At 42.6% G+C, this 14,078-nt stretch overlaps 1 protein-coding gene across 2 annotated transcripts in view; it reads left to right on the forward strand.

Moving 5' to 3' along the window:
• The first annotated feature begins 1,037 nt into the window (after positions 1-1,037).
• smtnl (smoothelin, like) overlaps positions 1,038-14,078 on the forward strand; it is a 59,325-nt gene continuing 46,284 nt past the window's right edge. The window contains exons 1-2 of one of the 2 annotated variants that reach the window (XM_034167775.1): positions 1,038-1,271; positions 1,493-2,512. In XM_034167775.1, coding sequence (XP_034023666.1) covers positions 1,868-2,512 — 645 coding nt within the window. In that variant the 5' untranslated portion in view covers positions 1,038-1,271; positions 1,493-1,867. The remainder of the gene's footprint in view (positions 1,272-1,492; positions 2,513-14,078) is intronic. The other variant, XM_034167776.1, reaches the window with a different exon arrangement.

Genomic DNA, 14,078 nt, shown 5'->3' on the forward strand with positions numbered 1-14,078 from the left:
ATCACGCCAAAATGACAAGAAAATTCAAAATGCCGACTTCCTGGTTGGAGTAGACCAATGGTGCAAGAGACTTTTTTGTACGTCTATGCAAGTCACATGTGTACCAATTTTCATCTCCCTACTCCAAAAAAACCCCTATGGGGAGGGTTTTTTGAAAGTTTCAAGGGGGCGCTATTGAGGCATTTTAGTGTAAACCATTTTTATTTATCGTTTCCAGTTAAGATTTATTGTAGTTGTAGAGTGTATATGCATCATGAGCCTTTCTATAGTATGTAAAGCATATTTGTTGTTCTGAAAAATAAACAGAAAAGCTCTATACTTGGATTCAGACCAGGTTTTTGACTGTATGTCATCTAATCAAATTCTGACTCCACATGATAGTGATGCACTAGTACTGCATGTGACTACATCTCCTTTGTAAAAACTACAACTACACCACGTAGAAACTACAATATACTTGCGTTACACTGTGCACTCCTGTGTTCTGAGTATCCATCGTATTCTTAATTGAGGAACACTCAAGTAAAACACCCCTCATCATAGGATACTCTAACTGTGTCACCGTATGCACCACACCATGGAACTGCATTAGGTACTGGACGGCAACCACCTAGGCAGACAACCAACCCATCCCCCATCTTAAAAGTAGCCACCTATATGCCACAGCCAGGTGAAATGTGGACATGTTCTTGGTCTTCTCCAGCCACTGGGGTCCTCAACACTGAAGCACCTACATGCTGGATCATGCACAGAGAAACGGACCACATTTCCAAATATCATAGCTGAAGCTCCTCATGATGTGATACTCCTCATGTGAATCTCCTGAACAGTTTGTTTGACACAGAGCCAGTTGGAAAAAGCTAAATTAGCAAAGACACCCAGGCGCCTGACTCTGAGAAGTTAGTGTTTAATCATGAGGGTTTTTTCTTTTAATTGTTGTTTTTGTTATTTTCAAATGGACAGCAATAAGATTAAAGTTACAAAGAACTGAAATAACTATGGTGGACAGAAGAAGACAAGGCCTGGAGAAATCAGAAAAGAGAGATGTTAAAGCAACCTGGTGTGCCTCCCTCACACCCTCCCGTTGTTTTACTACTCTTTCCACGTTCTTTCTTTGCCCTGACACCACTCTACCCTCCTCCTTTAGTCCTCCTTTTCTCCTCCCTCCAAAAGGGAGGAGTGGCAAACCTGAGAGTGTAGACAAACTCGGCAGCACAGAGCGGAGCACACATACTCACACATTCAGCTGTTCACCGCAGAGTGAACATGAGGTAGGTTTCCTCCAGCTGTGGAGGAAGATTACATCACTGGTTTGTTTTATTGGCGATACGAAGGAGCCACGCTGTCTTTTTGTCTTTCTTAATCCTGAAGAGACTGAGAACTCAGTGTTTTATTTGGTTCCATGGAGTAACTTGACAATGTGAATAAATGTGCTTAGAGTTTACAACAGCGGTATTATATTGTCTAATGTACCTGTGCTTTTATTGTATAGGATGCCATCTGCTACATCGGATTCTCTGTTGGAATCTTGAGAATTGTTCACAAGTCAAAGGTCAAGACTCATCCCTTATGTGCATGGTGTTTTCAGAAGGAAAACTGAAGAGACTGAAGAGTAGACTGAAGGATTGGCAGGTCAGACCACCTCAGGACACAAGAGTGGGGCTTAAAAGAGAGCAGAACTTTGCCCCCTTCACAAACTTTAACCTCCCAACCCTTGTACGCCAGACTCCACCCCCTCCAGCCACAGCCACCAGCTGAAGCTTGACATTCTCCAGTAAGCAGAAGACCTCACTTGGAGACATTACATCAATCACACTGACAAGCTGTCTGACCCATTCAAGGGTCACCGAAGGCAACAGCTGTCCTGATGGAAGCTACAACCCTGGCTGAGATGGGAGACTTGTGTCATCCTCGGTCCTCCTCTCCAGAGGGAGAGACTGTGTGTGAAGCTTTAGCCCGTTATGAAAACACTCTCCGTAGCGCCATACGAGAGATCCACGTTGATGTCAGCTCTTTTAAGATGACCATGGAGCGTCGTCTGGAGGAGACAACCAGTCTGAGCAGGCCTCTTGGACGGGAGGTGGCTCAGCTTCAGCAAGAGAACCGAGAGCTCAGGGGTCAATTAGAGGCTCTTACAAGACAGGTGGAGCTCCTAACGGGTCTGGCATGTGACCGCAACACCCTGCTTTACCACAGCCACAACCTGAGTAACCACAGTGAGAACCACAAGAATCATGTTAACGACATTCAGGAGAATCATCAGGAGATAAAAGAAGTGATCTACGGCAGGGGTCAGGCTCAAACTCACAGCCATGGTCAACCTCATCTCCACGTCCAGACATATCCCAGCTCTGCATCTTCCCCTGCCACCTTCCCAGGCTCCCCCAGCAACACCAGTCCTCCCAATGGTTCCAGAATTTCCTCTATGATGACAAGCCCAGGGGCCAGTGGTAGTCCCTCCACCGCCCGATTCTCCAGCCGAGCCACCTTTGCTCTGTCCAGCAAGACCAACGTGAGTACTGTTTGTTTTATTACCCCAGAAAAGAAAACTTGTTTCCAGAATATTAAAGTCAAATAACTACTAAATTCTGATGGGAGTATGTCTTAATTAATTACATCTCAGAAGATGCATAGAACTTTATAGGGTCCAACGTCTTGCAGTTTTGACACCACAAACTGTAACATTCACTGCAAGAAACTTTGTGACATGTATGGAAATTCAACATTGGGGAAACAGTAACTACAATTAAAATTTCCAGGTTGTGAAAAAAAAAACAAAACAGCACAGTGTGGGTTTGAAGCCTTGTTCTATTGTGGCGCTACGTGTTCATTAGGTGTCAAATGAGGCACAGTTTGTGTCACTGTGGTTGCACAACAAATCTTCATTAGGATGCTTACAGATTCATGAAACACAGTAACATGAGGCAGCCAGGCTTTTGGGAGCCAGTTTCACTGTGGTTGTGTGGTTTATAGATGTGAAATGTCATTTGGGAAATGGCTCCTGATGGTCATTATCACTGCTGATGTATTCTACTTTTTTTTCTTTATTTCTTATGCCACTTAAAAAAAATCTAATATTTACAGAAGTCAAGTTAAAAACAATCCAAATGTCATTGAAGAACATATAACGTGAAAGTGATTTTACTCTTTTAGCCTTCTTTGGTAATGTTCAGTTAGATTTAGATTCAGTGTGGTTTATTTAATTATTATTTATTCTGTTAATTTTAGATTAATCTTATTTCTTTCCTTTAGACTGAGTTTAGAGATAAGTTTTCCTTTTCACTTAGCTTGATATTGAGGTAGTTTTCGATTGAGTTGGTTTCTAGATTGAAGAAATACAAGAATGACAAAAATAATTTAAAAATTTAAAAAATATATTCAAGATGACAAGTGACTACGATACAAATAATATTTCAAAAATTCTGATTTTAACTCGTCTGTGTTTAGATAGGTCTACATATTTTCAAAATGGCGCAAGTTGCCAACCAAACAAATCATCCAGGCCTGGGCCTAATCAACTGTAAATTTAGTGGATTTCAGAACACAAAATCAGTAAGCTTGCTGTCTGCTAGCCCTAGTGTACCGTTCTAGACTGGTGTATTGTGGTTAGGCCTAAGATTAGAATGGTCGTTGTCCCACCCCCACCCACAGCACCCCAGGCTTGGCCCCGTCTAAGTAAATCCATCATCAAATTGCAAGACAAGTAATCTAACTGAATAGGCTTATCTAGGCCTACTGTAGGCCTCTAGATCTCGTACCACGAAAAATACATCTGCCCAGATCAGATGATCTGACTCGATAATGTCGAGTAAGCTTATCTATGCCTTGCTTGCCCCACTCAACCCTCATTTGACCTCCCCCTCCCATCAATAAGTCAACTTCAGGTCTTTCACAATAAGATGAGGCTAGACTAGGCCTACTGTCTGGAATCTGAATATAACTGTCCAGAATGCACTGAATAACTGTCCACACTTAAGCAGTTATAACTTTTACATGGGCAAGTGCATTTTCACTTGCCAATGTAAAAGTTATAACTTGCTCAAGTGTGGACAGCTATTCAGTATCTGGACAGTAATTCAAATTCCAGACAGTAGTTCGGGTTATCATTTAACTGATGAAATTGAGGGGTGGAGGGGGTGAAATGAAGGGTGGGGAGGATGGGGCAAAGGGTACTTGACAGATCTGGGCAACTTGCCCAGGTAAAGAGTATAACTGCATGAGTGTGGACAGTTATTCAGCACATTCTGGACAGTTATTCGGATTTGGATAGCCATATAGGGCCATTATGGTGTATAGGCCAAGGCCTATGTGACAAATTTGGGCAAGTAAGCTTAATGAAATTCACTTGCCTATGTTTAGGAGGCATAGATGCATTGCTGGGTTACAATTTTATGTCAGTTTTCGCTTTCCGTCATACCTGCGAATTACTGTCTGAATAATGAACTAATTACTACTGTCCACTTCACGCCGGTGCATTCCCTCTGGGCGCTCTGACTTCCACATCCAAAGACATACAGGTTAGGTGTGCTGGAAACTTTTAATTGTGTGTCTGAATGTATTGTTTGTTTGTCTGTCTGTATGTGACCCTGCGACAGACTGATGTCCTGTTCAGGGTGTACTCCGTGTCACACCCTATGACTGCTGGGATAGGCTCCAGCCCATGACCCTTTTTAATTGGAGTAAAGCTGCTGAAGATGAGTGAGTGAGGTTTAGGGCAGCATGGTGGCTTAGTGGGTAGCACAGTTGCAGCTCAACGAAAAAGTCCCAGGTCATTCCAACCTGGTACTTTCAGATTGGGGTTCACGTAGTTTCCCTCCAGAAGCTCCTATCTCCAAAGACATGCAAGTTCGGTGAACTGGAAACTTTAAATTGACCGTGTGTGTGTCTTTTTGACCCCTGCGATAGACTGGTGTCCTGTCCAGCCCTCTTGCCCAGTGACCGCTGGAATTATCCAGCCTCCCATGACGCTTGACTGGAATAAGTGGGTTTAAATTGAAAATTCAAATTTATTAATTTATATAGCGCCAATTCACGACAATATCATCTCAAGGCACTTCACAACATAAAAACAGTTAAAAAATTTAAAACACAATAAAAACAACCATAAGAAAAAAAACAGCAGTAAAAAAGTACAAGATTAAAAACACATCATAACACTAATGATAAAACAGGGAAAATAAATGAGTCTTTAAACTGATTTAGTCTCCACAGTGTCCCGACTGCCGAATGTGTGCCTGCAGATCGTTCCACAGACCTGGGGCACGATAGGAGAAAGCTATGTGACCGGCAGACTTCTTATTCACCCTGGAACACACAGAAGTCCCTGCACCCTGAGAACGCAGGCCCGAGCTGGTACATAGGGGCTATCAATTTCATCCAGATAGGGAGATGCAAGTCCATGAACAATTTTATAAACTAAAATCATACTTTAAAATCCAATCTTGCAGAAACAGGAAGCCAGTGCAGGGGACACCAAATTGGCGTAATGTGTCAAACTTTCTGCTCCGTGTCAAAAGTCTGGCAGCAGCATTCTGAACCAATTGAAGACCCCTGATCCTGGACTGCGGTAAGCCAGAGAATAGAGCATTACAATAGTCCAATCTAGAAGAGACAAACGCATGAATCAAAGTCCAGCATCAGCCATAGACAGAATAGGACGAATCCTCGCTATATTTCGCAAATGAAAAAAGGCAGTCCTTGTAATGTCTCTAATGTGGAGATCAAAGGACAATGCAGGATCAAGGTTCCTCACTTTATCCTGTATGATGTATAACACACGGACCTAAGCTAAATGCTACTGATCAAATTGATGCCGATATCTCGCTGGACCAAAAACCATAACCTCAGTCTTATCAGAATTTAAAAGTAGGAAGTTACTAGACATCCAACTTCTCACTGATGCAAGACAATCCTCCAAGGACTTTATGTGAGGTAAGATTACCAGCAGTTATTGGCATATACAATTGAGTGTCATCAGCATAGGCAATGAAAGGGAATCCCAAAACGCGGCAATATATTCCCGAGGGGTGTTACATAAAGAGAAAAAAGCAAGGGGCCCAAAACGGATCCCTGAGGAACCCCAAACTTCATGTCTCTACGATTGGAGGAGTTTCCATTACACAATACACAGTAGGAAACGACTAGACAGGTATGACGTCAACCATGCAAGAGCAGTTCCAGTAATCCCAAAGTGATTCTCCAGCCTATTGAGTAGAATATGGTAATCCACAGTGTCAAATGCAGCACTAGAATCCAGCAGCACCAGGACCGTAGTGATATCCGAGTCCATTGCTCGCAAAAGGTCATTCACTACTTTAGTAAGTGCTGTCTCTGTGGAGTGAAATCTTCTAAAAGCAGACTGCAGTGGCTCAAAAAGATTATTCTCAGTGAGATAGTCCACGAGCTGTCGCGAGACCACTTTTTCCAGATTTTAGAAACAAAATGACAGATTTGATATCAGTCTATAATTCTTCAATACACTAGGGTCGAGACTAGAGATTTTTTAAGTAATGGTTTGATCACTGCAGACTTAAAACACCTAGGATACAGATTCAGAAGTCAAATGAGAGATTTACAATTTCCAGCACAGTTGGTCCAAGAATGGGCCACAAGTCCTTAAACAATTTCGTTGGTATAGGATTCAATTAAACAGGTTGTGCTTTTAGTAGACGTCACGAGCTTCGTCAGTGCACCTAACGAGATACTGTCAAAATCTGTAAATCTGGATACCACCTCAGTGGGCACATCCACCTCCACAGCAGTATGCAGTGGTTGGGCCAAAGCCTGCTGAGATATACTCAACCTAATATCCTCAATTTTCTTCTCGAAGTAATCCAAGAAGTCCTGTGCTGAGAAAGGAGAGTGAATAACAGGTGGCTGTCCATGAATAAGAAATGCTACAGTTTCAAACAAAAACTTGGAATTATGCTTATTTTATTAATCAATTCAGAATAATAGGCACGCTTTGTAGCCAGTAGTGCCTGCTTATAATCCAAGACAGCATCTTGCCATGCAAGATGGAACACCTCTAACTTAGAACTACGCCATTTCGTTCAAAACCTCGAGCCTTCTGCCTAAGGTCACGCAGGTAACCATTAAACCAAGGTGAGCATGCCTTGGAAAGGCGTGTCCTCAAGAGAGGAGGCGCAACCTTGTCCAGTGTGGCCTTGAGCGCTGAGTTCAAGCATCCGCAAGACTATCTACTGATTGAATATTCTCTAACCCTGAGGCCAAAATTTCAGGCAGTCTGGCCTCGAGTTCTATCATAATTAAAGGAGTAATGCGTCGCCGCAAAGAAAGACAAGGCTTTCGATCCACTAGGCGCAGCAACATAAATGCACACTTAACAAATGATTGGTCAGAGATCACCGAGGCAAGAGGCAAAATGTCAATGTTTGTGACAGCAAGGCCACGTGTAAGTACCAGATCAAGGGTATTTCCACTAATATGTGTTGAATCCTGAATACATTGCTGGAATCCCAGTGCATCCACACGTTCCATAAATGACTTACAAAGGGATCAGAGGGCTTATTTATGTGAATATTAAAATCACCAATAATCAAAATGTTGTCCACACTAGCTGACAGGCCAGAGATGAATGCACCAATTCATCTAAAATTCAGATATGGGCCAGGAGGCCTATAAACAGTGACAACAGTGGCATGACTGATTTCTGTACTTCTGACCCTGACAATATGTAGCATCATGGGCAGAGCGGAGAGTCAGATGCTCAAACGAATTATATTTATGCCCCCCGACAGTCAAGAAGGTAAACTTAGATTTATAGATAAAGCAACGCCCCCGCCTTGCTTCGCCAACGAGACATGTGACTGATTGTGTACCCTGGTGGGGCAGGCCTCATTCAGAGGAAGAACAGCTGTGGGTTTGAGCCAGGTTTCACATAACCCAATCATGTCCAAATGATGATCCATAATTAGATCATTAATCAACAGGGATTTTGAGGACAAAGATCTGATGTTAATAAGACCCAACTGAAGACTTCTGTCGGGTTTGACAGACTGACATCTTTGAATAGGCCTGAGTATCTTAAAATCCACTCCACGTTTTCCATCCAAGCGCCCAGAGAGTGTCAGGAACCGCTGTCGTCACATCAGGACTACAATTCCCAGAAGCTGCGCTCTCTGATGACGTGGGCACCGAGCACCGCTCAGCTGACCAGATGACCGGCACAGACGACCCAGTTCGATGGAACACAAACTTTCTCCGGAGCCTCTGTGGACACAGCGACGTCGGCGGAACAAGCCAAGCTCTCTGATAGCGAGAATGTCCCGAGGGACATTGTTGTTGTTCAAGCTTCGTAGCTCAGCTGCAGAGTAGCTTAGCATCACGCCAGCCGAGGGAGTGAAATGTGGCGTCGTACAGCGCAAAGGCAGGCAATAAACAATCAAAGATAACTAAAAATGCACACTGAAGGACCAAAACCACGTTAAGTACATATCCAAAATAAACACTTTAGAAAATGAATGACACTGTAGATACATAGATAGATAGATAAGAACTTTATTAATCCCGAAGGAAATTGCATTGGCCTGCTGCTCACAAACATCAATCATACAACAAATAACTAAAATAGATGACAAAAATACAATAACATTACATTAAAAACAGTCAGTCAGTTGTAAAACTGACAAACTATAAAGTTATACAAACATAAAAAGACAAGACTCTCTTGCTAGATAAGAGTGTTGTGCAATCTAATGGCACGAGGCACAAAGGACTTCCTCAGTCTGTCTGTGGTGCAGCGCTGGGACAGCAGTCTGCCGCTGAACACACTCCTCCTCGCTCTGAAGGCCTCGTATAGAGGGTGTGAGGCATTGTTCATAATTGCCTTGAACCGGGACAGAGTCCTCTGCTCAACCACATCTTCCACTGGAGCCAGCTTCAGTCCCACCACTGACCCAGCCTTTTTAATGATCCTATTCAGGCGGGAGATGTTGTTCTTACTGGTGCTGCGCCAACAGACTACAGCATAGAGGAGAGCACTCGCCACCACTGACTGATAAAACATGTACAGAAGTTTAGAGCAGATGTTAAATGAGCCTAGCATTCGGAGAAAGTACAGCCTAGACTGACTCTTCTTATAAAGAAGGTCTGTGTTGGCTGTCCAGTCCAGCTTCTTGTCTAACACTACTCCCAGGTACTTATAAGATGGTACCATCTCCACATCACTTCCCCCTATGCATACCGGCTGAGGGATTGGAGACTTCTTTCTGAAGTCCAGAACCATTTCCTTAATTTTCTGAACATTCAGCTGGAGCTGATTCTTTGGCACCAAACCACAAATCCTCCACCACTGCCTATACTGTCTCTCCTCCCCTCTCTGATGCAGGCCACAATAGCTGTATCATCTGAAAACTTCTGTATATGGCAAGTTGCAGTGTTATGGCGGAAGTCAGATGTACACAGTGTGAATAGAGCAGGAGACAGTACCGTCCCCTTGGGGGGCTCCCACACTGCAGCTCAGGGGTGCTGGAGATGTTGTGTCCCATGCGGACATACTGCGGCCTGTTATTTAAATAGTCCATAATCCACAGCCATTCCAGTAAGCTTCTCCTGCAGCAGGTGAGGCTGAATAGTATTAAAAGCGCAGGAGAAATCAAAAAATAGCACCCTCACAGTGTAGCCTCCTTCGTCCAGGTATGAGAGGGTGCGATGGAGAAGGTAGAGGACAGCGTCCTCCACCCCCACGCTCTCTCTATATGCAAACTGGAGAGGATCTTGGACATGCTGTACCTGTGGCTTCAGCAACTGCAGCACTAACCCTCCAAGGTCTTCATTATATGAGAGGTCAGTGCTACAGGGCGATAATCATTATTGTCCCTGGGATGCCTGACCTTAGGTACTGGGACAATACAAGATGTTTTCCAGAGGGAGGGACATGTCCCAGCTGCAGGCTCAGGTTAAAGAGATACTGGAGAGAATCCCAAGCTAATTTGCACAAGCTCTCAGCAGCCTGGGACACACATTATCTGGACCGGCTGCTTTCCTGATGTTTAACCTCTGCAGCTCCCTCCTCACCTGATGTTCTGTGATATAAAGGAGAGTTGAACGGGAGGGGGCTTGTGAAGTAGGTGGAGGGCAGTTATCCCCCATGAGGGAAGGAGTAGTGGGGGATGTCCTGTCCCTTACCATAACTCAATGGAGGGACTCCAGCAGCCTCTGGACCCCCCATAGGAAGGGATGTGAGAACCGGTCGTGGGGAGGACACAGTGATGGGCTGACCAGTACAACATTGGAAACAGGGAGAACATGGGCATCATTGACCTGTGAAAAATGCGTTCAGTTCTGTAGTCAAACCCTTGTGTTATTTGGGTAGTTTTATATAGATTCATTTATTTTTGAAATTAGCTATTAACCGTATAGGCTGTTAGCTTTATATTCAGTCAACTTTTCATTCAGTTAGCTTAGTTTTAACTAGCATATAGGCTTTTAGCTTTATATTCATTCAACTTTTCATTCAGTTAGCTTTAGTTTAGCTAGCATGATAGGCTGTTAGCTTTAGATTCATTCAACTTTTCGTTCAGTTAGCTTTAGTTTTAGCGAGCATTGCAGCGGTTAGTACTTTTGCCTCACCGTTGTAGCTTTGGTTCCTTTCTGCAAGGACTCATTCACCAAGTCATTAATTTAGTTGAGTTTGAAAAGGGTTGGTGATAGGATTGGAGCTTTCCAAAAACATTCACCCACAAGTTACAGCTTCATGTGGAGTACAAAAGAGGTGAATTTTTACAATAAAGTACAAATCAGACCCAATTCCTGAGATCAGACAGGATCAGATGTGCTCAGAGAGGAATGGCTGCAAGCACAGAAGGATTTTCCTACATGAGACAACAGATCAAATCTAGGCTCCACTCTCCCATGTGCCCTCTCGCAAAGTAGTTTAATTTTATTCCCTTGTTTTTAAAATAAATCCTTGTCTGTGGTACTCACCATGTAGCTATATAAATGTGACACAACAAATTTTTCAATACACAAAGTTTCCTCCAACCACAGCCACAGAAGCCTATAACTCCTTCAGAGTTCTCTCGGGTGTCTTGGTTGCTTCCCTCACTAGTCTCCTTCTGCACAGTCACATTTTGTGAGAGCTGCACACTCCAGTCTGTACTTCATGATTGATGTATATGAAGTCTAAGACATATTAAGTACAATTTAAGTGTTTTAGGTATCCATCCCCTGATTTGTCTAAAGAAAACTGGCTGTAAACTGATGAATTGGTATAACAATAATACGTATAGTTTAGTTTATACAATTACTTACACCCTCTGAAAATGGACGGATAGTGGTATAAAAGTGGTTAATGCTGTATTTTTGTTGAACCCCTTGAAATAAAGACAGAAGTCTACAGTTGAATCATGCACCACTTATGAATTGTATGCCTCACCAGTTGATCCTGATTGATCAAGACAAGAGTAGTTTATTGCCATTTGTAGTTAAAAAAACACATAGGAAATAGTTGTGCAAAAAGCTACAGTGCATCCCACACAAGAAAAACGACATCAGACAGACATGAAACAATTATCACATAAAGACACGTTAACATAACACTACACTGTGAAATACAAGATACAGAGATCACGTTAAAAAAGTTAAAAAGTTAAGATCAATAAATAAAATAAAATAAATAAGGTGCTGTAGACTTAAGGTGCACTATTCAGGCTATCACAGCTTGTGGGAAAAAGCTCCTAGCATACAGAGACGTCTTACACCTAATGGTGCAGTACCTTCTTCCAGATCACCACCTGTCGCTGGGAATTTTGATCAATATTCCCTTGTGGTGGGGGGCCAGCAGTGCATTGAAACACCACGTCGCACTGGTGAGTTACAGAATGGCTATGTCTCAGCCTGTTTGATCTGGATGTACTTGTTCCAGATCCATGAAGATCCTGCTTCTGATGCTTCTACTGCAGCTTTGATGATAGACTTAGTTTCCTTCTACTTACACTCTAGCACTCTCCTCTTCACAGCCTCCACTGCCACTTCTGCACCATGTTGTGCCTCCATGGTGTACTTTCCACTGGAGAGTGCAGATGGACATGCGCCGATGATATGCGGCAGGGTCCCCTTCTGCCCACAAACTTTACAACAGTCTTGCTGGTCATCATACCAAGGCTAAAGTACAAATTCCTTGATGGTATTATTGTAACTCCACTGTGGTGGTGCATGGAGGCAAAAGTCGAAAGTAGAAAGCTACTGTTGGATTGCAGACCTGCTGGAGTTAAACTTGTAACTCATCTTGGAATCTTCTTGTTGTCTTTATACACTCATAGGTGGGAGCATTTGTATCTGTGTTGCTTCTCTGTCATGCTCTCCTGTTGACTGATAAACCAAAAAAAGAAAATCTCCATATCATGACTGGGATCGGTGGATACCCATATTGTAGCATTGATAAGCTGAGTGACAAATCTGAGTTTCTGGTTTGTGATTGTCCTGGATCAGACTAAGATTAAACATTCCAATGGCTTCCTAGATTTGGCATCAGATGTGTATGTGTTGAATTTGTAGACGTCTATACATATTGGTAGCCGACCCTTTACCCACTATATGGAATAGTGAAGAAGGAGGTATGAAGAAAGGATAATCTGCATGTGGTGAAAGTCTCAAACATGAAGAGACATTCTGTTATCTCAGCAGTGACATTCATGGCTCTGGCTCCTCAGCCGCTGAGATCCAAAGGTGTCTGGGCTTTGGCAGATAGATGGTTACTTTTGAGAGGGAAAGATGGACCAGTTTTCTGCTTGGGCACTTGCATAACCAGGACCCAAGACAGCTCCATAGTGTGGTGGATCCAGCAACGTGTAACACAGCGTATGCTCCAAAACCAGACCTGATCATCACAAGAAACACATAGCCAAGGGATGATGAGAATGTAATTATTCTGGCCTTTGGCAGATCATAAATTGTTTTTTATTTTTTTAATTCAGTCCAGAGTGGAAACTCTACCGTATATTCAGTTTTTGTCTTGGCTGGATGTGGGGGAAGCACACCACACACACACACATACAATACACCAGCTGAAAACAATCATGTCATTTTTCTCCAGATAATGCATGTGTGGAGTATAATACGTCATCATGTCTCAGCCTTTCCAGGAATTTGTGATCTCACATTTACAAAGAATGCATACAAATCTGTATTGTTTTCCAGAACGAGAGCTTGGAGTTAGTTCAGCCAAGAGTGCTGTAGCTGTGCTCCTATAAGATGATAAGCAGCATCTGCTTCATCAGCAACAGACTTTATCTCAAAATATGTTGAACCATAATAAACTGTGTAGTCTGGTTTGCAGTCTTATCACTTGTGAGTGCTGTTTCATTATCAGAAAGTACACACATCATAGACACGTGCATACAAATATATCAAGAAGTGCAAATGAAACTGGCGGAAAATTCAAATAGGCCTGCACATACATGCACACACATTATGCAAAAAAAAAAAAGAAAAAAAAAAAAGAAGCTACTTCTACAGTATATCTGTAATTACCAAAGTATGCGGTGTATACAACAGCAGAATGTAATCTGCAGTACAATCATGTGGTCAAAGTGAAACACCACAAGGGCACCTTTGTTTCTTTGTGTCTCTGTTGTGGGAGATTCCCTGCTGTCAGCCAAACATACAACTGACGGGCTGCAGAAAATGATGTGGAGTAATGTATCACACTGTGTGCACACATGTGGATAAAAGCTCTCTGTTCTCATTATATATGCAGAAGTATAGAGACACAAAGAGAGATGTACTGTTGTGCAATCGTAGCTGGTAAAGATTCAGTTGTCAAACTGAATGTGATGTTATCACCCATGCCCATTCTCTTTGTCTCGCTCATCACTCAGATACATTCTTGTTCATCGACTGTATCTCTCCCGTGGATGGAACACATTGTTCCCATTCTTGACCTTATGACCCCATGTGATTCACCTAATATGCAAATGGAGCTACAATGAAATTAATTAAATACAAAGTTGATTTTGCAATTGCATTGAAAGATCTTAATATTTATTAACAAAAAGTATATATAGTAATTTTGTTTAAATCAGTAGAAAACGTCTGTTATACCAAAGTCTCCAACA

Source organism: Thalassophryne amazonica, chromosome 4, assembly GCF_902500255.1.
Source record: "Thalassophryne amazonica chromosome 4, fThaAma1.1, whole genome shotgun sequence".
NCBI classification, from domain to species: Eukaryota; Metazoa; Chordata; class Actinopteri; order Batrachoidiformes; family Batrachoididae; genus Thalassophryne; species Thalassophryne amazonica.